The 20443-nt window shown below is 39.1% G+C and overlaps 1 protein-coding gene across 2 annotated transcripts; it reads left to right on the forward strand.

Moving 5' to 3' along the window:
* The first annotated feature begins 1407 nt into the window (after nucleotides 1-1407).
* Nucleotides 1408-19199, forward strand: LOC137115651 (Golgi apparatus protein 1-like). 2 transcript variants are annotated; one of them, XM_067495456.1, is made up of 26 exons: nucleotides 1409-1771; nucleotides 4893-4922; nucleotides 5451-5537; nucleotides 5755-5970; nucleotides 7092-7295; nucleotides 7665-7736; nucleotides 7891-8077; nucleotides 8548-8765; nucleotides 8940-9061; nucleotides 9184-9285; nucleotides 9661-9814; nucleotides 10546-10683; nucleotides 10844-10930; nucleotides 11037-11099; nucleotides 11423-11536; nucleotides 11906-11994; nucleotides 12142-12259; nucleotides 12622-12714; nucleotides 12853-12990; nucleotides 13554-13677; nucleotides 13813-13955; nucleotides 15257-15358; nucleotides 15521-15628; nucleotides 15853-15973; nucleotides 16137-16243; nucleotides 16526-19199. In XM_067495456.1, exons 1-26 carry the CDS (start codon nucleotides 1454-1456, stop codon nucleotides 16691-16693), a joined length of 3423 nt encoding a protein of 1140 aa, XP_067351557.1. In that variant the 5' UTR covers nucleotides 1409-1453; the 3' UTR covers nucleotides 16694-19199. The 2 variants fall into 2 exon arrangements, with proteins under 2 accessions (XP_067351558.1, XP_067351557.1); XM_067495457.1 differs by lacking the exons at nucleotides 13554-13677; nucleotides 13813-13955 and having other exon boundaries at nucleotides 1408-1771.
* The last annotated feature ends 1244 nt before the right edge of the window (nucleotides 19200-20443 follow it).

Genomic DNA, 20443 nt, shown 5'->3' on the forward strand with positions numbered 1-20443 from the left:
GATAGGCCCCCCGTCACCCTAAAAGGATAAGCGTTTAACTTCCTCCCATTTTTTCTGACAGATTTAAGTTCTTCAGGGGCTTCTTTCACCTAAGCTATTTTGTATGTCCTGGTCAAAAGCTTCTGTATACTTGTGCGTTTGATGTTGATAAGAACTTGAGGCCTAATGGGTAGGAGAATAAATCTGAAGTTTATTTTGTTTTTTTGGATATTTCCACATATACATTTAATTTGGTTTTATTTGTTTGTTTTTCTGTATACTAACTGTATCCAGTATAGAAAAAAAAATCAAATCATTTTTTTAATTTGGATGACAAATGTTTGCATTGAAGAAAGAGTAAATGTCTAAATGCTTACTTGCTTGTCAACAACTGTTCATTGGCACAGAAAGAGCTGCACATAAGAATGAATTTAGAAAATTAATCTAAAAATATGTACATATGTACCAAGTAAAAAAATAATATTTTACAGTATTTCAACAAACCATCTCCAAAAAGTGCAGGTGCTGAGGGCAGTAGAGTTTGTTATCTCTAATAATATCCTCTTGGGATACTGGGATATTGATAGTTGTATTTTTTACATGTTGTCCATTGTGTAATGGCTGAATGGGATGTTTGTTGCATCTTTTTAATAATGAGAATGAGACTGTTTGACTAACAAAATGTTTAATTTTGGGCAGGGATTTTCTGTTTTGGATTGTGTATTAAATTTTAGAAAATGTGATGTCAGATGGGACTCTAACCCTAACCCACATATACACAGCATTGGAGGAGCTGCTATGCAGCTGGCATAGGTTGGGGTTCAGTGTCACTATCAAGGACACTTAATGTGACCGGAGGAGCAGGGAATCGAACCAACAATCCTGGGACCAGTGGACAACTACCTCCTGAGCCACTGTTGCACTGTTCTGCCTGGCTCCTGTTTTCTATGGACTTTGTTTTTCTTGGCATTAGTCTGAGGTTTGGTTTATTGTTTATCCCAGCTCCTGTTTGGTCCCCGTGTGTTCTCACTGTTGGTCCTATTGTGAAATCCTGACCCTGATTGTTCTCTGTACATGCGCACTCTTTCAGGGTATTGTTTGTACCTGACCCAGACTGTTCTCTTCATGTGCACAATTTATTCCTGCCCTGATTGTTTTCTGTATGTGTGCTCTCTGTTTTGTTGTTTTCTCCAGTAGTCAGTAGATAAGCATACTATTTTCTGTTTGTTTTTTTTTAAATCTATTGTAAATCTCTAATTTTATAGCCTATAGGCTATATCTTACCTAAATGGATTAGTACATTACTTATACACAGTATGAAAATTTATTTACATTGTGTAGATGTGCTCCGGTATGCAATCCAAACAAATTAAATATGATGAAGACCGGAAGTCGTGTTATAACGCTTTAATTGTGAACTCCCTGGCCGGAAGTAATACAGTCTCATCCCGGCTAACTTGACAGTGGTGTGAAGATGGCGGCGTACAGTCGCTCTCAGCTGCCGCTGCTGCTGTTATTGTCCCTGTGTTTCTGCTGCATCAGCTCCTCCGTCCTCGGATCGAAAGCTGCCGGCGGCCCCGCCGAGCCGCCCAAGCCGTCCGTCCTCAGAGCCGCCGATCCTCCATCCAGAGATGCACCTGCCGCTGCCGCTGCGGCCTCACAGCCTCGTAGGGCGATACGTTGGAAGCTGTCTGAGGAGGAGGCCTGCCGGGAGGACCTGACCCGCCTCTGCCCCAAACACACCTGGACCAACAGCCTGGCGGTGCTGGAGTGTCTGCAGGACCGCAGAGAGGTAAGCTCTCGCGGTATGTGTGTGTCGCACCGTTTGTGTACACCCACACCGGCTGTCAGCGTGACACTGATGGAGGACTGAACTTCCACACCTGCATCAATGACCAAGCTCCAGCAATCACATCATATAAAAGAGTAGATAGTGAGGTGATCTGCAGGTCTTTAAGTAAGATTTTACAGTGCACACGAGAACCCGTGCCCATTGTTGATTAAAGCTGCTTTACCTCAGTGATTTACAAACGCGAGAAAAGTGTAAATTGAGTGCATGTGTTGGCAGTAATCCAGCTGTTAAGTGACTTTCAGTTTGTAGGTAAACTACAGCCAGTCACTGTTTTTGTTGTGTTTCTTGTGATCAAAATCCAAACATTCTTCCCACTCATGGCAATCTGTTTTCAGATTTGTCGCCTACATGCACAGATTCATGTTGAAGTGTTATTTTAGAAGAGAAGTTCGGCGTGACTTTGTTTTTTAAGCAGCTAGAATTAAAACATTTTGTGTGTTTACTTGTGCAAACTAGTGCTGATTAGACATCCAGACAGGAATCTGAGTGCTGAAAATGTATCTGCAATCCACAGAAAAGTTACTGGCAACAATTTGATTTGTGCAGCTTGAATGTCTATTTAGTTTATATGTTCATTCTTTCATAGTGAAGATTAACAGACAATTCTTTATTAATTTTATTAATATAACCGTCTACTGTATATGTTTACAATCTAAAATAGTTGCCCTGATATGTTGAACTTGTACTCTCTAAGTCAACTAGGTTTCGCATCTGAGACACCAATCCCAAACTCTAAATAAATCACTAACACACAAATTAAAATTTACAATATTTGTATTTATTACATAAAACACACAACTACCAAACAATCATTGAAAAAACACTGATCACAGTTCAAGCTGGCTTCAATCATATCTACACAATAAAACAAAATCTATACCTGCTATGTCGATATTCCCCAAACACAGTAGATTTGCAACGCTAATAAATGCTCCATAAAATACTGTGCCACACACAAACACTGAAGTCTCACTTGACACAGCACGAGCCTGGCATTTCCTCTGGCCCCCAATAAATGGAATAGGCACCATGCAAACACACCTGGCTCCTTTATCTGCTTCTGTCCCAATCAATGGGTAGACGGCAAGAAGATTGACAGACAGCACTGATTACATCATTATCAACACAGCAATGTAAAATACTCTCTTACAAGTCCAACAAGAAAAATCATCCAATAAAAGGATTGTGGAAGCTGCAGACTTTAATATGTTGGCACTGTCAGTTCAGAGAGGTTACAGCTGGGTGCAACGTTGCAGTTTAAGTGTAATAGGGTGGAAACCTTAACCTAAACCTAAAATTAGAACAATGCACATTCAGCTAGTATAAATGCTCTTTTATCAGACATAACAAAAAAGGTCAAGGAGTGCTTAAAGAAGTGCTTATTTTTTGCTCTTATTTTTTAAAATTTTATTTTATTTCTATTTTTTTTCCTATTTTCATTTTACTTACTGAATGACATTTAGAGTGGACGGCAAAGTAAGAATTATCATTTATAGTGAAATAAAAATTAAATTAGTGCATCCCCCTGGGTAAATTAATTTAAAATCAACTTGGATGAATTTCTGACAAAGAAACTTGTTCTTGCTCAGCTGGCATCAATTAATAATGAAATTTTGCGCCTAACCGAATACAAACGAGTATAATGTAGTTCTATAGATGGAAAATGGATGGAAAAAAATTATAATACATGTATAATACATAAAATAAGTAAAATAAGATGAAACAGATGAACGCTCTAGTTGGTTTATTCCATACCAAGAAATTTAAATCTCCTAAGAAATAGAATTTTAACACTTTAACACACTTACACTTGCAGCTTAAAATATTTTCCAGCAACCATGACAAGTGTTAACTATAAGAGGGAAGATACAATTAAGCAACGTGACTCCATTGGAACCTGTAGTTTCAGGCCTATGCAGGTGCTAGGGAAGAGGAAACGGAGGAAACACTGGGATGAAGGTAGCGAATGTCTGGATGAATTTCTTTGACTAACCGTGAATAGAAACCTCTTCTGTTCAATCTCAGGCAGGCTAGTATAGACTACTTTAATGGAGGGCACATCTGGACTCTTGTTCTGGGTTGCCAAAGTAACGACCACAATCAAATGCAATGTCACCCTAATCTGATTTCTTAAATAATAGAGATCACATTTTATTTAGCATTTATGAACAGCATAGGAGCATATGAACCATTGACAATTATTAGAGAATTTGTCAACAATTATAAGCAACAACTATAAATCCTCCATACCTGGTGACTGGTGTATAAGCAGACGAAGATTGATAATAAAATAAAATAAAATATAGTTGTCATAAAAAAAAAAAATTAAAAAAAAAGCCAAACAACAAACAGAAAAACAGAACACACAACAACTGAGCAAGCCCTAGGCAACAGCGGAGAGGAAAAACTCCCTTTAATGGAAGAAACCTCCAGCAGCACCAGGCTCAGGGTGGGCGGCCACTGGTACTGTAGCACCATGTTGATGTCATCCTCCATTATCCACAATATTACACACACACACACACACACACACACACACACACACACACACACACACACACACACACACACACACACACACACACACACACACACACACAAGCTGCTCCATTGGCCCCTGAGTGATTCCCTCTTTACTGAGATAATTACATTGCTTTAGTTTTCTAACAGCTGTGGCCTCCTCAAGATGTACGTAGATGACGTAGACGTAGTACGTCTTACAAATCTGTGTGCTTACATTACAGGGTTTGAGAATTCATTTGTTGTGATTTAAGCTCTGATATTTGACATTCGAGAGACTTTTGAGCAAAAACAGGACCACAGTTACAAACTAACTCCTAGACACCGAGTGACTTTTCCGTAGTAAAAACAGGCCAGAGGCCATTTACACACTCAAGTGTGGTCAGTCTGTCCCTTCACTGGCTGCTGATGCTGTGCGATGATGTTTTAGTCAAGGTAGATATTTTTTACTTTTTTTTTTTACTTTTAGCTGCCCATAAATGTTGAATCACTTGAGCCAAACTGCCTTGACATTGTCCTTTATTTCTTTGTGCTCCTAAAGGAAACAGAGATCGCTCCTGACTGTAACCATGTAAGTTGTCCCTCCAAAACACACACACACACACACACACACACACACAGTCAGTTTCCTTTACAAACTGACTCCCATTTGGCTAATTTAACTACAGTATTTTTAAAGCTGTGCTATACGGTATCATCCATGATTTATTGTGATACAAACAAAATTTTGGATTATGGTGTCCGGACATTTTATATTTCCTCTAAAAACTACTGTATATGCTGATGTGAAGTTATCCCCTACTTTGACATTGAAAATGCATCTAGGGGGTGAACAATTTAAACCTTATACAATAACAAGTAATCTGGGACCTACTGATATGGATCAATTTATGTATTGTTTATTGTTTTTCTTTATAGTTTTCTTTTTAATTTTATGTCAATAAGCCAAGTCTAAGACTTTAATTAGATAAAACAAATTTGGTTTCTTGTTGAACTGATTTTACAATTTTTATTTCATTCTGAATAAGTTTCATTTGTAAATTAAACCCAATGTTTCAACCATATACATGTATAAAATGTGATCTTTTTTGTAACTCAGCTCCTGTGGAACTACAAACTCAATCTGACCACAGATCCAAAGTTTGAATCGGTGGCCATGGAGGTCTGCAAGAGCACCATTGCTGAGGTCAGTCTCCCCCACAGGAGGCTCAGACTTAAATATACTGTAAATGGAGATGTCATCCCTATACTTTGAAAACACTCTCTCGTAAAGAAAATAAATAATATGATTCATTAGTTTAATCAACACAAGCCCTTCAATTTTGTTGTTGGCTTTTCTAATTCAATGAAATAAAATCTGTCCTGTGCTGTTTGTTCACACGTCAAATGTTCAATGCTCTTAGATAAAGGAGTGTAATGAGGAGGAGCGAGGGAGGGGCTACCTGTTGTCCTGTCTGGTGGATCACCGAAGCAATATTAGTGAGTACCAGTGTATCCAGTACATCACCAAGATGACCAGTATAATTTTCAGTGACTACAGACTGATCTGCGGCTTCATGGACAAATGTAAAGAAGACATCAACAACCTGCGTTGTGGCAGCATCAACGTAGGACACAAGGTGAGAGGTGGGTGTGTGGGTGTGTTAGAATGTTTTTGGAAAATTATATGAGGAATTGGGAATTTGGAGGAATACTTTCGCATATTTGACTACTGCATGTGAAATTTCCAATCATTTTTTCAGCTTTAACTTTACTGTCATTACACATGTACAAATACAAGGCAACAAAATGCAGTTTCTTTTAAAGTTGAAGGGAAAAAAGGCAAATATAAAACAAAGTCACATTTTTTAATTTGATCTACATACGATTATTAAACTTTAAAAATTAACTTTTTAAGCTTTTTTTCAAGTTTCAGCCAGGGCTGGATCTAGCCTGTGCTGTTTGGAGGTCCAGTAAAACATGTCAGGGGAGTGTACAGCCATAGACTTTTGTTTTTGTCTTTATGGTTTGATTTATTTGCACAAACATTTGCACATTTAGTTACTGTTTCAGCAATGGCTGTGTTCAGATTGTTTAAAGGAACGTAAATGAAATGATGAAAGTAAGTGTTTTTCCAGGTCACCCAGATTGGTTTTCTAACTGTTCCACCTGTTTTATAGTAAAATACTGTGAACGTTCCTGGGATTTTCAGCCTCCATACCTGCCTAAATGTTAAAAAGACGTTGCTAAATCCAATGGTAAATGGTCTGCACTTATATAGTGCTTTTCTGCCTATTGGTAGTCAAAGTGCTTAAAACTGCTTCTCTTTTACCCAGAGTGCAGTAAAAAGCCTCAAATAATGTGGTTTCATGAGTTTTGCAAGCAGGGAGCAGTTGGATAGGGTTTGGGTTGGAGGGGTATGGTAAAACTTTGGGCTTCAACTGGTCCCCAGTTCAGCCGTGTCTCATGTGAACAAAATCTCTGTAACGAAAGCTCCAAAGAAAGCTGGTGGGACAGACACAAAGTGACTATAAAGAGTCTTAAAATGACATAAAACGAAGGAAAAATTACCATAAAGAGGTACTAAAGGACTACAAAGTTGAAAAACTTCTGTAAAGATGAGGGGCCCTATAGAGGACACTTTCACTTTTCTGTGACTCAGGCTCAATTTCTTATTACTTGTCCATACCTTGTAAACTTTACTGAATCTCTTGGTCCTCCCTTTCTCCCCTAACCCTTTTTATTCACTACTCCTTGTTAGGATGTCCATTCCCAGGGTGAAGTGATTGCCTGTCTGGAGAAGGCGTTGGTGAGCCAGGCTGAGCAGCAGGATCATGTTCACCCAATCAAAGAGGAGTGTCAGAAGTCGATCCTGCGGGTGGCAGAGCTGTCATCGGATGACTTCCACCTTGACCGACATCTTTACTTCTCTTGCAGAGACGACAGAGAGAGATTCTGTCAGAACGTAAGGAGGATCTACTTGTTTCAGCAGGATTTTACACTTTCTATTGATGTAGCCATTTAGCAGCATCTTGCTTTTTTTTTTATTGTGCACAAGAAAATGTTGTGAACCTTAAGAGCAAACCAATAATTTTTCTCTTAACTTGGCAGCATTTCTTTGGCTCATGGGTTAATGTTCAACCAATAACCTGAGAGCATAATACTCTGAGAGCAGAGTATTTCAAAATCACCATGTTTCAGATTTCACCAAGAAAAAGTAAACCAGACAACTTCATGGAATCTGTGAAATACAGTAGTAGACTAAACATGCAAAACCAATAAAATGGCCTCTTTACTCCTAAGAGTTTCTCCATTTCATATCCCTTGTCCACAGGTTCAAGCAGGAGAAGGGAAAGTCTACAAGTGTCTGTTCAACCACAAGTTTGAAGAGGCTATGTCAGAGAAGGTAGGAGCAGCTAAACATCTCACAGCTGGTGCAAGTCAGGGACAGCTGGTTTTCTCTTACTGACCGATAAACTTACAAACTAATTTCTGATGTGGATCATTAGCTTGTTTGATCTCTATCTATCACCACATTCTCATTGCCTTCTCCTCCAAAGTGTCGTGATGCACTCACCACCCGTCAGAAGCTGATTTCTCAGGACTACAGAGTCAGTTACTCTCTGGCAAAGGCCTGTAAGCTGGACCTAAGGAAGCAGCGCTGCAGCCTAGACACCAACTTACCGCGAGCCCGGGAGGCCCGACTCTCATACCTGCTTCTTTGCCTGGAGGCCGCCGTTCACCGCGGTGAGGAGTTTTATAGAGAAGACTAGAAGCAAGCTGCTGGTAGCAGAGTGCCATAAGACCCACGAAGCTATTTTAATATAGATTTTCTTATAGTTAAGTTAATTATCATATATTTAGTCTAGTTTTAGCTCTGTCTTAGTCTTCACCAACTCCAGAGAAAGATACACGGCTCTTTATGTCACCGTCTGCAGTTTGGTCATGAGTTGGTGGACTACAAACAAAGCACTTGTTATATAAAGAATTGGTCAGAGATGTGAGATGAAAAAGGCTAAAAGCTGCACATCTGGGCATTCATTCTTAGTTGATTTAGCAGTAGAAGCAAAGTTTTTCATAGCAAATTAAAACTCAGTCAAAATTCTGTAAGAGTTCAAGATGTTATTAAAATTGAAATAAAGACACAAACATAACCTGTCTGGCACAGGGATTGCCTCAGTATTTTCTCAGTAATAGCTTGATCTGGTGCTTTGCAGGGCGTCCTGTCAGCGGAGAGTGTCAGGGGGAGATGTTGGACTACCGGCGGATGCTGATGGAGGATTTCTCTCTGAGCCCAGAGATTGTGCTGCACTGCCGGTCAGAGATTGAGGCTCACTGCTCTGGCCTGCATCGTAAAGGTCGAACACTGCACTGCCTGATGAGAATTGGACGCGGTGACCGTAGCACCACTGTCGACAACGTTTGCCAGAGTGCTGTAAGATCAGTTTAAATGTTGAGGTAGTAGGGCTGTGCCATATTTTTATGGTGCGAACTGGCAATTTAGTTTATTTTGAACTAGTTGTTTCTGTTTATCATATATCATCAACTGAAACAGGCTGTAGATCATAGAGGGTTTAATAGCTTATTTATCATGTTGTTTCCACTTCAGCTGCAGACTCTGATCCAATCTGCTGACCCCGGAGCTGACTACAGGATTGACAGAGCACTCAATGAGGCCTGCGAGTCCGTCATCCAAACCGCCTGCAAACACATCCGCACTGGAGACCCAATGTGCGCATGTTACACTCCCACACAAAAATCTTCATGCATATTGAATTCCCCAAAAGAGGGAGAAAAAATCTTCAGTATGATCTAGAATACACTGATTGATCATCTAATGTGCGTGTTTACAGGATCCTGTCGTGCCTGATGGAGCATCTGTACACAGAGAAAATGGTGGAAGATTGTGAACACCGTCTGCTGGAGCTACAGTACTTTATATCCAGAGACTGGAAGTGAGTCTGCTCCCTCGCAGGAATCAATGATTAAAAATCAAATTGATGATTAAAAATGAATTCATTTTCATCTGCCCTTTAACTTTGAGCTTTAAATAACTTCAGTCTGTTAGTTTTTATTTGACAACAACAGGAAAAGCTCACTCTGCAAATAAGTAAATATACTCTACTGTAGCTGCATTCAACTGAATTTCCTTTAATTAAAATAAATTTAATAATTTAAATTAAATAAATTGATTGTTTCCTGTCCTTACATCTTCTAATTGTGCCTTTTTTTTGCAAGGCTTGAAGGTTTCTGAATGACAAGATTTTATACTGATATTATAGTGAAACTGAAGTCAGGAGGAGTGTTTTAGTCCCTCCACTGTGTTCCAGACTGGACCCCCTGCTGTACAAGAAGTGTCAGGGTGATGCTGCCCGACTCTGCCACACACATGGCTGGAACGAGACCAGTGAGTTGATGCCACCGGGGGCTATCTTCTCCTGCCTCTACCGCCATGCCTACCGCACCGAGGAGCAGGGACGCCGGGTAAAATGACAGCAGATCACACACTGTTCCTAAAATTACATATAGAGATTTTCAATGCGTGTCCCTTTTGTAGGATTAAGGTTTATTAGTTTAGTGCAGTGTTTAGCAAACTCTGATGTTGTTGTTTGAGTTATATGTTTAAGGCTGGTGTCTTATAGGATGCATTCGCTCTTTGACCGCACCAGCAGCACGTGTAAGTTTCACTATTTCAAATTTAACAATTGAACCCAGCTGAGCAGGTAAGTGGTCAGTGGTTCAACTAAATCAGTAATGATCCTGGTAAAGGGTTAAGATGATCATGATGTGACATAATCCATGCCTGTCACACATTAATATGCTAGGGTGAATTTTTTACTGGTTTGTCTGTTTAAAAACACGGTAGCTTACCAACAACCAAAATCACCTATAATATGTAGTGTTGGTGGAAATGAAATACACCATCTAAAGTCATTTAGTTATCTTATAGGCACTGAGTTACAAGTTTTGGTATTTTTAAGTCCACAGTTATGCAAGCAGCTTTGTGACAAAAATGTAAAGAACCATTATAATAACTGTAAAACAAAGCCATGTGCCAAATTATAGGGTTCTTTGCAGGTGGGAGGTGGCTGGCAAATTCGAGTCATTAGTTTCAGAAGGACGCACTGGCAAATTACTAAAAGGAGGTTTTTTATATATGGTTACAGATGGATGGATGTCTTCCACCACTGCTTACAGAATGTGTGTGTCTGCAGTTATCTAGGGACTGTAAGGTGGAGGTTCAGAGGATTCTCCACCAGAGGGCATTGGATGTGAAGTTGGACCCTGAGTTGCAGAAACGCTGCATGACCGACCTTGGCAAGTGGTGCAGTGAGAAGACGGACACTGGACAGGTGAATACTTCCGGTCCAAATTTTTTGTACTTGTTTTTTTTTTTTACAAAACTTTATATGTATTCAGACATTGAAAAAACTCAAAGAACCTTAAGGGGGTTAGCAGCTTTGAAATATTAGTTATGCAAATGTTTTTGATGACTATTTGTGTGTGTGTCAGGAGCTGGAGTGTCTCCAGGACCATTTGGAGGACTTGGTGTCTGTCTGCAGGGATGTCGTGGGCAACCTGACAGAGCTAGAATCAGAGGTCAGAGAATCACAACAAGCTCATCATTCAAATAATCATTGAGCAGAAACTGGAACACACTGAGGAGGCTGTCTCACCTGTTTTTCTTTCTCACTGTTGGCTGCAGGACATCCAGATCGATGCTCTGCTCATTAGAGCCTGTGAGCCCGTCATACAGGCTTTTTGCCACGTGCGTACACAAACACTCACACACACATTTTTCCGTATGTACACAGTTGTAAGGTTTATAAAATAACAATTCACGATCAGTTTCTTTTCTATAGAACAAACAAATTAATCAGTTTTTCTATAGCTCATAATGCCATAGTTGGGTTTAACCTCCCACGATGCATTTTTCCACTGGAGTGAACCACAGTTTTTACATCTACCTTGCTAGTGTGTACTAAAGCAGGGCTTTCCTATACATTTTACGTCTTTGTATTGTGTGTGTGTGTGTGTGTGTGTGTGTGTGTGTGTAAATAAAAACATTTTGGATCATTGTTTGTTTTGTAGGATGTAGCTGATAACCAGATCGATACAGGTGATCTGATGGAGTGTCTGGTACAGAATAAACATCAGAAAGAGATGAATGACAAGTGTTCAGTTGGCATTACACACTTCCAGCTGGTCAGTTACCATGACAACATCTGTTTCTCTATCTCTCTATGCACTGTTTCTTGATGTATGCTCATTATTTCCTAATTTTCAGTGAAATGTAATGTAAAGTTAGGGTATAGCTCACAAGATTATGTTCTAGGCAGAAGATTTGTTTTTGCGTGGTCCTTTCTCTTTCCTTCTTTAAAAGATACGTTTGTACTTCTCCAGTTTGTACTGACCATTAAAAGCTGGTCATGTGCTAATAAACTGCATTTAACTGCAGGGCTAAAGAAAGTTAAACACTAAATGAAGGAGACAGTTGTCACTGTTTTGGTCCAGCGTTTGTAATGAGGATATCTATAAATTTCTGTCTCTCTTTGCCCTGTGCTCTACTTTTAGATTCAAATGAGGGACTTCCGGTTTTCCTACAAATTCAAGATTGCCTGTAAGGAGGATGTTCTGCGCTTGTGTCCAAATATAAAAAAAAAGTGAGATAAATTTTCCTACATTGCACTTACTTTGATCTCTGCAAAACACTTGGCGAGCAACCAGTGTTTTACAGATCTATTTGAGCTGAATATTGATGACAAAAAAATAATTATCACTTTCCATCACTGTGCCTCATCATATCGCAGAGTGGATGTTGTCATCTGCCTGAGCACCACAGTGAGGAACGACACGCTGCAGGATGCGAGGGAGCAGCGGGTTACTCTAAAATGCCGTAAACAGCTGCGGGTGGAGGAGCTGGAGATGGTAACACGCATGCACACACACACACACACACACACACACACACACACACAGCCTACCTCCTCTCACTCAATCTGAACTTATCAAGACTGTGCGTTACAACATTATACACCACCTGTGTCACATGTGGAAAATGAAACCTCTTGGTTCAAAGCAATCCGGTAGGTTTAGTATTGTCAAATATTTGGATGTGATCAAGATGTGACTTTTCTGTTTTGTGTGGAAACACACAGATGAGGTTCAACACATATTGCATCTGTTGGGTTTTATGTTCTTTAAATGTAACTTGGTGAACACTCCAGAAAACCTGCAATACCATGAAACTTGATAACATTTGTAATATAAAGCTTATTTTCACTTCACAGTCAGAGGATATACGGTTGGATCCAGAGTTGTATGACCCCTGTAAGTCCGACATAAGTCGACTTTGTCCCAATGTGAACTTTGGTAACGCCCAGGTAAGAAACACTAACAAATGCACACTAGAATCATCTGAGCCATTAAAATGTCAATAACACTTAACTTTTTTTTTGTTTTCTCCAATCTTCTCCACTACCCTCTACCCCCCACCCCCTCTTCCCTGCTCTTCTCCGCAGATGATCGAGTGTTTGAAGGACCAGAAGAAGCAGCTCAGCCAGCGATGCCACCAGCGTATCTTCAGACTGCAAGAAGTGGAGATGACCGACCCAGAGCTTGACTACCAGCTGATGAGGGTGTGCAAGCAGATGATCAAGGTGAGGTAGAGGAGGAGAGATGATGTACATAAAGTATATTACAAAATACAGTATTTCCAGTGCATTATCTTTGAATTTGTTTTTGGATTTTTTATTTGTTTTGAAAGACATGTGTTTCGTACAAGTGGGGTTTTCCATTATTGCTATCGATAATTTGCGTGAAAGTGAAAGGCACTAGAGCGATTGTGAACAAATCCCCAAGTTAGTCAAAGTAAAGACAAAAAGCACATTTATGACCTAAATTGTCCTAATTATAGGGAGAGGGTCTACCAGCGGGTTACATTTTTGATTTGATACCAAGTTGGTAAAATACCCGGATTCATTTATTACCTAAACTCCTTGTCTGCTAAATCCTGCCCAAAAATGAACGCTGCTGCCACACTGCTGAACACTGACTACGCTCACTTTAGATCAGTGTGCCTAGTTTAGACCAGTGGTTTAGATGGTCTGCTGGCCTGTGTCTTTGTTGTTGTGACATCAATGTCCACTCCGATCTCACCAGTTGCATTAAATCAAAATCTTTTAAGTGGTTTGGTTTTTGACTGAATTACAATCTTCCGCAGCGCTTCTGTACTGAGGCCGATGCCAGAAACATTCTTCAGTGTCTGAAACAGAACAAAAACAGTGAGCTAATGGATCCTAAGTGTAAACAGATGATCACCAAGAGACAGATCACACAGAACACAGGTAGACACACACAAACATGCAGATCAGTGAAACTGAGTTTGCAAAATATAAACCAAGATTTTGTGATGAGAACCTGATTGGGCATATTCAATACAGAAGATCTGTTCCCCTCCCTGACACCTCCTCCTCCATCAGACTACAGGTTGAACCCGGTGCTGAGGAAAGCTTGTCGAGCCGACATCCCAAAGTTCTGCCAGTCTATTCTCAACAAGGCCAGCGAGGGCAGTGAGCTGGAGGGTCAGGTCATTGCCTGCCTCAAGCTCAAATATGCTGACCAGGTTAGTCCACAGTCATCACCTTCACCTAATGGAAACTGTGGTTTAAAACTTACAAAGCTGCAATAATAAGATACAGATAAAATGGTGAACGAATAAAAAGCAAAAATAAATTAAACAGGATAGCTGTGATCTATACTGTACCTCACTCAGATCTTACCCCTGAGCACACACTGAACATAAGCAACAATAACTCTGCTCAGTGGTTACACAATTGAGCATCTTTTAACAACCTTTTCAGTTTTTCCTCAAAAAATATAATAAGAATTTCAACTCCTTATATCGTCTAGAGGGGTTTTCCACTGAGCTGGAGCTCTCACAGACAACACTGACTGCCCTAATGTTGTGACGAAATGGAACAGTACAGTCCCCTACAGAGTGCTCTGCATAAAGTAAAAAGGAGAAGCCACGTCGTTTAAAATTTCATACAAAACACAAACCTGAATCTAAAATTTTCAAGACTGATATCATTGTGTTTCTACTGTTCTTACATTAAGGATGCTGCATTGTATTTTTTAATGCAGAATTTTTTGTTTGTTTGTACATAGACTCTAAAAGTTTAATGACCTTAAATTAAATACAATGAGACAATATTTATTACTTGCTGTAATGTAATTGTATTACATACTTTGAAAATGAATACTGAAAATAAGATGAGAGTGCTTCAAATAATAATGCAATGCATAGTTTTATTTATCATAAAACTTTATACAGATTCTAAACCTATGCAAATCTTTTGAAGGTTGGCAAGTAAAACCCGAAGTTGGGAAGCTGTGAAAAATTAAAAATAAAAACAGAATGCAATGATTTGCAAATCTCATTACCCCATATTTTATTCATAACATAAACAACCTATCAGATATAGAAAGTTAGGCATGTTACTGACCTGTTGCCAATTAACCTAATTAGTTGTCAAAATGCTCCTCCATTTGTTTTTGAGTTGCAGCAGTTCCTTTTCCAGCCTTTTGTTGCCCCTGTTTCCACTTTTTTTTCATGTGTTGCTGCCATCAAATTCAAAATCAAGTAATATTCTCCATGAAATGGTAAACATTTCTCAGTTTCCACAACTGATGTTGTTTATGTTCTATTGTGAATAAAATGTGGGTTGATAAGATTTGCAAATCATCTTGCCAACTTTTTTGAAATTCGGGTTGTACGTTGTTTAAAGTATCTTTAAGAACGTGACAGTTTTTCGGTGGATTTAGACTGTCACTGTCTCTTGATGATGCTGGAAGAAGACTGTCTAAAATATCCCGGTCGTTATTGTGTTAAATAGTGTGTTTTCTGGCTGGGGTTTGGTTCAGAGGTTGTCTTCAGACTGTGAAGACCAGATAAGAGTGATTCTCCAAGAGTCAGCGCTCGACTACAGACTGGACCCACAGCTGCAGATGCACTGCTCCGATGAGGTGTACACACACACACACACACACACACTGCACACTTGTCTATTTTGAATCTTGAGCTATCTTTGCATTTACTTTCTTTTTGCCTCAATATTTACTTCTCTTGCTTTTATTTTTATCTTAATTTTCTGTATGTGCTCCTGCACTACTGTCTTTCTCCTGTAGATTTCCAGATTGTGCGCAGAGGAGGCAGCAGCTCAGGAGCAGACTGGTCAGGTAGAAGAGTGTCTGAAGGTCAATTTGCTCAAGATTAAACAGGAAACCTGTAAAAAGGTAAATATAATTTTAATTCTTAGCAGTGATTGCTATTATTTTTAACATTCGTATTGTTGTGGCCATAGATTTGAAAAGCTCAAACTGTAAGTCTCTCAAATTCTCAAAAAAGCTTTGCACAATAGTTAGTGCACATTGGATGCTTGTAGATGTCTGCAAATACGAGATCCTTCAGTCTAAATAAATGTAACAGTCCCTGTTTCCCTGTTTATTTTTGTTTGCAGGAAGTCCTGAACATGCTGAAGGAGAGCAAGGCAGACATATTCGTGGACCCAGTCCTCCACACTGCCTGTGCCTTGGACATCAAACACCACTGTGCTGCCATTACACCTGGCAGAGGACGCCGTGGGTGCTTTCACATATTTCACATTTGTACAGAAGGCCAAATATGAACGTTTGTGAAAATTGGAGAAAAACAGTACAATTGAGAGAACCTGGCTATTTATTATCTCTCAGTACTTCTTCTGTGTTTGATTGTTTAAAAGTTTCACTTCCTCTCACCATGCAGAGATGTCCTGTCTGATGGAGGCATTGCAGGACAAAAGAGTTCGTTTGCAGCCTGAGTGCAAGAAAAGGCTTCAAGACCGCATTGACATGTGGAGCTATGCTGCAAAGGTAAAAAACAGGAAGTTGTATTTTCATGCTGTCATGGCTCTAGCGAAGTCGGACTGGATTCTGTGCATATTTGATGCACATTCTCCCCGAGCTTGCGCTGGATTCTTCCAGGTACTCTGGTTTCCTCCCGCAGTCCAAAGACATGCATTTTGGGTAAATTGATGCCTAGTTTCCTAGTATAGTTTTAAAAGTAGTTCAGGTGTAATATTCTTATTCAGCGGAAATGCACATCAAGTTTTAAAACAATGTTGCAACATGATGTCATCTTTCTTCATCCTATAGGTAGCACCAGCAGAGGGCTTCTCAGACCTGGCTATGCAGGTGATGGTATCGCCCTCCAAGAACTACATCCTTTTCATGACTGCACTGAGCGTGTGCATCCTCTTCCTGGTGGGGCTCTTGTGTGGTCGGATAACCAAGCAAGTGACGAGAGAGCTGAAGGATCGGTAGAGGACAAGAAGACTGTCTCCTCGCAACTTCCCATACCCTCCTCCTCCTCTTCTTCCACAGCCTCTCTCAGATGATGAGTCTGTAACCAGCCAGTCTGCACAGTGCCAACACCAGTGCCCACATCTGGAGCTCCACCTCTGTTTACTCCAACTCCATTTACCAAATCAAAACAGTCTTTAACTCTTATGAAAACCTTTTAATCTCTATTTGGACATCTCTAAACTTCAATATAAAACTTTCCCCCCCCCGCCAAAGGATGTTATTTGGGGTCACGTGAGGTTTTCTGGCATATTTTGAGTTTCTCAATAAGCGCTGTTCATAACCTGACTGAGGGCTGCTTCTGAAGTTGGGTTTGCTATCCACTCGTTGAGTCCTGATGCTTTTTGTGGAGCATGTAGAGCAACAGGAAATTCTTCCTTTTTAAGTGACTGCGGCTGCCTGAATCGCACAAAGAGCAACTTGAAATCTTGAGGCAAACTTTAAATTCTGAGATGTTCTTGTTGCTTTGAAACATATCAACAATCACAGCGTCTCATCCTCTTCACTTCTGTACAGGATGGCATCCTTTTGGTCAGATATGTCTATCTACATTTGGACCAGTACAGGCCTGCTCCACTTGCTACTGAAAAACGTGCCGACTGAAAATAAAAGTTAGGCTTATCTCCAATATCAGGAATTTGTTTTGCTAAAAATGTCACTTTTGTTTTTTTGCCTTATTTATTGTTGATAGACTGGATTGATTCCAATTTCAGAATGTGTTTCATGCATGATAATTTTTTTTCAGTCATCCAACTGAACGTACCAGCTGAGGTGATTCAGTCAAATGTACAGTGGGTGTTGTGAGGCTTGAAAGTTCAGATTACCACACTGGTAGCCAAATGCTTAGTTCCACCCTTAGTTTTGGATTGTAATATTTTTACCATGACCTGAGTATTCTGTGTCCCTTATTGCTTTGATTGAACTCATAATACCCCATTTTGATTTGAATTTAAGAAGTGATGGTATTGTGGTAACATTTAAATAGCATTTAAACTTGATCCATGTACAGCTGGCTTTCTTTGCAAAGGACCTTTGATTCAAAATTGTTTTCTCAAAAATAACTTTAATGATCACATGCTAAAGGTCAGACCCTACTAAAAACCTGCACTGAACTGCTAAACCACTGAGACACTTTGGGCTCAGTTGAAATGCTTTCCTTGAGACAACATAGAGGCACCAAACACACACACAGTGAAGAAAAATTACTACACAGATGCAAAATTACTACAGAAAGGTGGAAAGCATGAATTGTATGAAATGACTGTTCTTATGTAAGAGGTACAGAGCTCAGTTTAAGACTACAAAGCGAGACAGAACTATCCCAAATAGACATAAAATGAACACGAAGACTAAGCTGCATCAGTTGTAGTTTTGTCGGTGTGGAGATCATTTATTGGAGGCTTTGGGGGACCTTTAACATGTTTTAAGGCATTATATCTAATGTTACCTTGACTACAGTGAGTTGGACCTGATGGCCTTAGTTAGACTTGACTGTCCACCTGCGAGATACCAGAAAAAAAGAGCGGCCATCAGGATGAGTTAGGGGGGACAAAGTAATTCATATTTATAACAGTGTGTTTAAGTCAAAGTTATGAGATTCATTGCATGTCTGATTTACTTCATTTTGATTTATTTCCATGTACGACATGTATTACTTAAAGCTTGATTTGACTAACATGCCTATTCTCACTTACATAATTCATGCCTGTGAACAAAACCTGGTCACTTTTAATTATTCCTAATTGCTGATTTTAAAAGTTGTAGTTCATAAAAACAGATCAGCAAACATTTAAAATTATTATTGGGGTTTATGCAGACATTAAACCTATATTCCACAAATTAGTGTTTGAAAAAACAAACTGAAAATCCCATTCAAAGTATTTTATATTACAGCCATAAATGTATTGTTTTGCAAGCAAATGACTTGTAATTTTATTGTCCACCTTGCAGCGTGGATTGGACAATGAGCCTCAATTATCACTTAAACGTATTTGGAAATTGAACCACTGCTTTCTTTTAACAATGTTTTTGCAGATTTCTGTTGTACATTATGTCTGTGAATGATTGGAAACAGAATATATATAATGTGCAGGATATACTGTTAACAAGACTTTCTGTTCATTTACAAAAGGTAATGATGCTTAAATTGCAAATAATTTGTAAACACATTCTTAGGAGCTTGAAGGCCAAGCTGATCAATAGTCAGATAGAAAACAACTGACTGTGTCTAAATGATCTTTACATTCTTGTATGTGTCTGAGGTCAGATGTTGAATCAGTGATTTAACAGGAAATAAAGAGTTATACCAGTTTTGTATGCGTTTGAACTTACTATCCGCATGCAGTGGTTTTCTTTTTAGATTATGCCATGTAAAAATGAAGATGTAACAGACTCTCATTGTGACATATCATTTTGCTGTACAGATAAAATTTGTCAGTTTAATAAAGTTGTCTGCAGATTTTCTTAACCTTGCTTCAAACCGAGTCGCTTTTAATATTGAATATATTGGCCTGGGCCTATATTTAATCTTGTTTTTAGCCACTTTAACCTTTCAGACATTCTAAAATAAATAAAAACAAAAACAAGTGGCATCATACTGGAGTGCATTATAAGAAGGTGTTTCTAATAACTGATCAAGAAAAGCTTTCAAACTTAGTGGTGCAGCAGAATATTCACTTGATGTTTAGGGACAGAAAAAACAATACTTAAGAATACAATATGCAGAAGAGGGATGAGTTGAACAGGCCAGTGGGAGAAAGGATCTCCTGTGTTGTTCTGTGGAGCATGTGCTGTATGTTAGAGAACGGAGGTATTTACAATGCCAATTCAAAAAAAAGTTGGGACAATGTGTAAAACAAAAACAATATCCAAGGATTTGTAAATCTCTTCAACCCATATTTCATTCACAATAGAACATAAACAACATACATCAGATGTTAAAACATTTCATTGACAATATTAGCTTATTTTGAATTTGAAGGCACCAACAGATTTCAAAAAAGTTGGAACAGGGGCAACAAAAGTTGCTGCAAATCCAAAACAAGTGCCTATGCCGTGGGCTGCTTACACATCTGGAAAGGCATCATCAATGCTGAAAAGTACATAGAGTTTTTAGAGCTACATATGCTCCCTTCTCCTAAAACTCCAGCAACTGGTCTCACTTCCCAGATGTTTACAGTTAAAAGAAGAGGAGATGCTACACAATGGTAAATGTCACCCTGTTCCAACTGCCATCAAATTCAAAATTAGCAAATATTTTCCATGAAATGGTAAAATGTCTCGGTGTTGTTTATGTTGAATTGTGAATAAAATATGGTTTGATGAGATTTGCAAATCATTGCATTTTTTTTGTTTATGTTTTACACATCAGCCCAACTTCTTTGAATCCGTGTTGTAGAACAAAGGACTTATTTTTCATAACCAATAAGAGTCTTGACCTTCTTTGCCATTTGGACAAGGCTGGCTGTCAGAGACAAAAATCAGAGCAGTGTTCAATCCTAAACAAATAAAGCACAGGGCTTCTTTTGCTGAAACCATCCAAAAATCTGCTCAAAGGTTTTTAGTTTTCTCAGTCTAAAGCTTTGTGGGTAGAGCATGTTAGAGTTCAAAGGGGGGCTGGTTAAGCCAAAAGGCATCATTGGATATATATTCAAATTATACTTCAAATTATACAAGTTTTAATACACAGAAGTTGATATAAATATTTATTAA

Source organism: Channa argus, chromosome 2 (assembly GCF_033026475.1).
Source record: "Channa argus isolate prfri chromosome 2, Channa argus male v1.0, whole genome shotgun sequence".
NCBI lineage: Eukaryota > Metazoa > Chordata > Actinopteri > Anabantiformes > Channidae > Channa > Channa argus.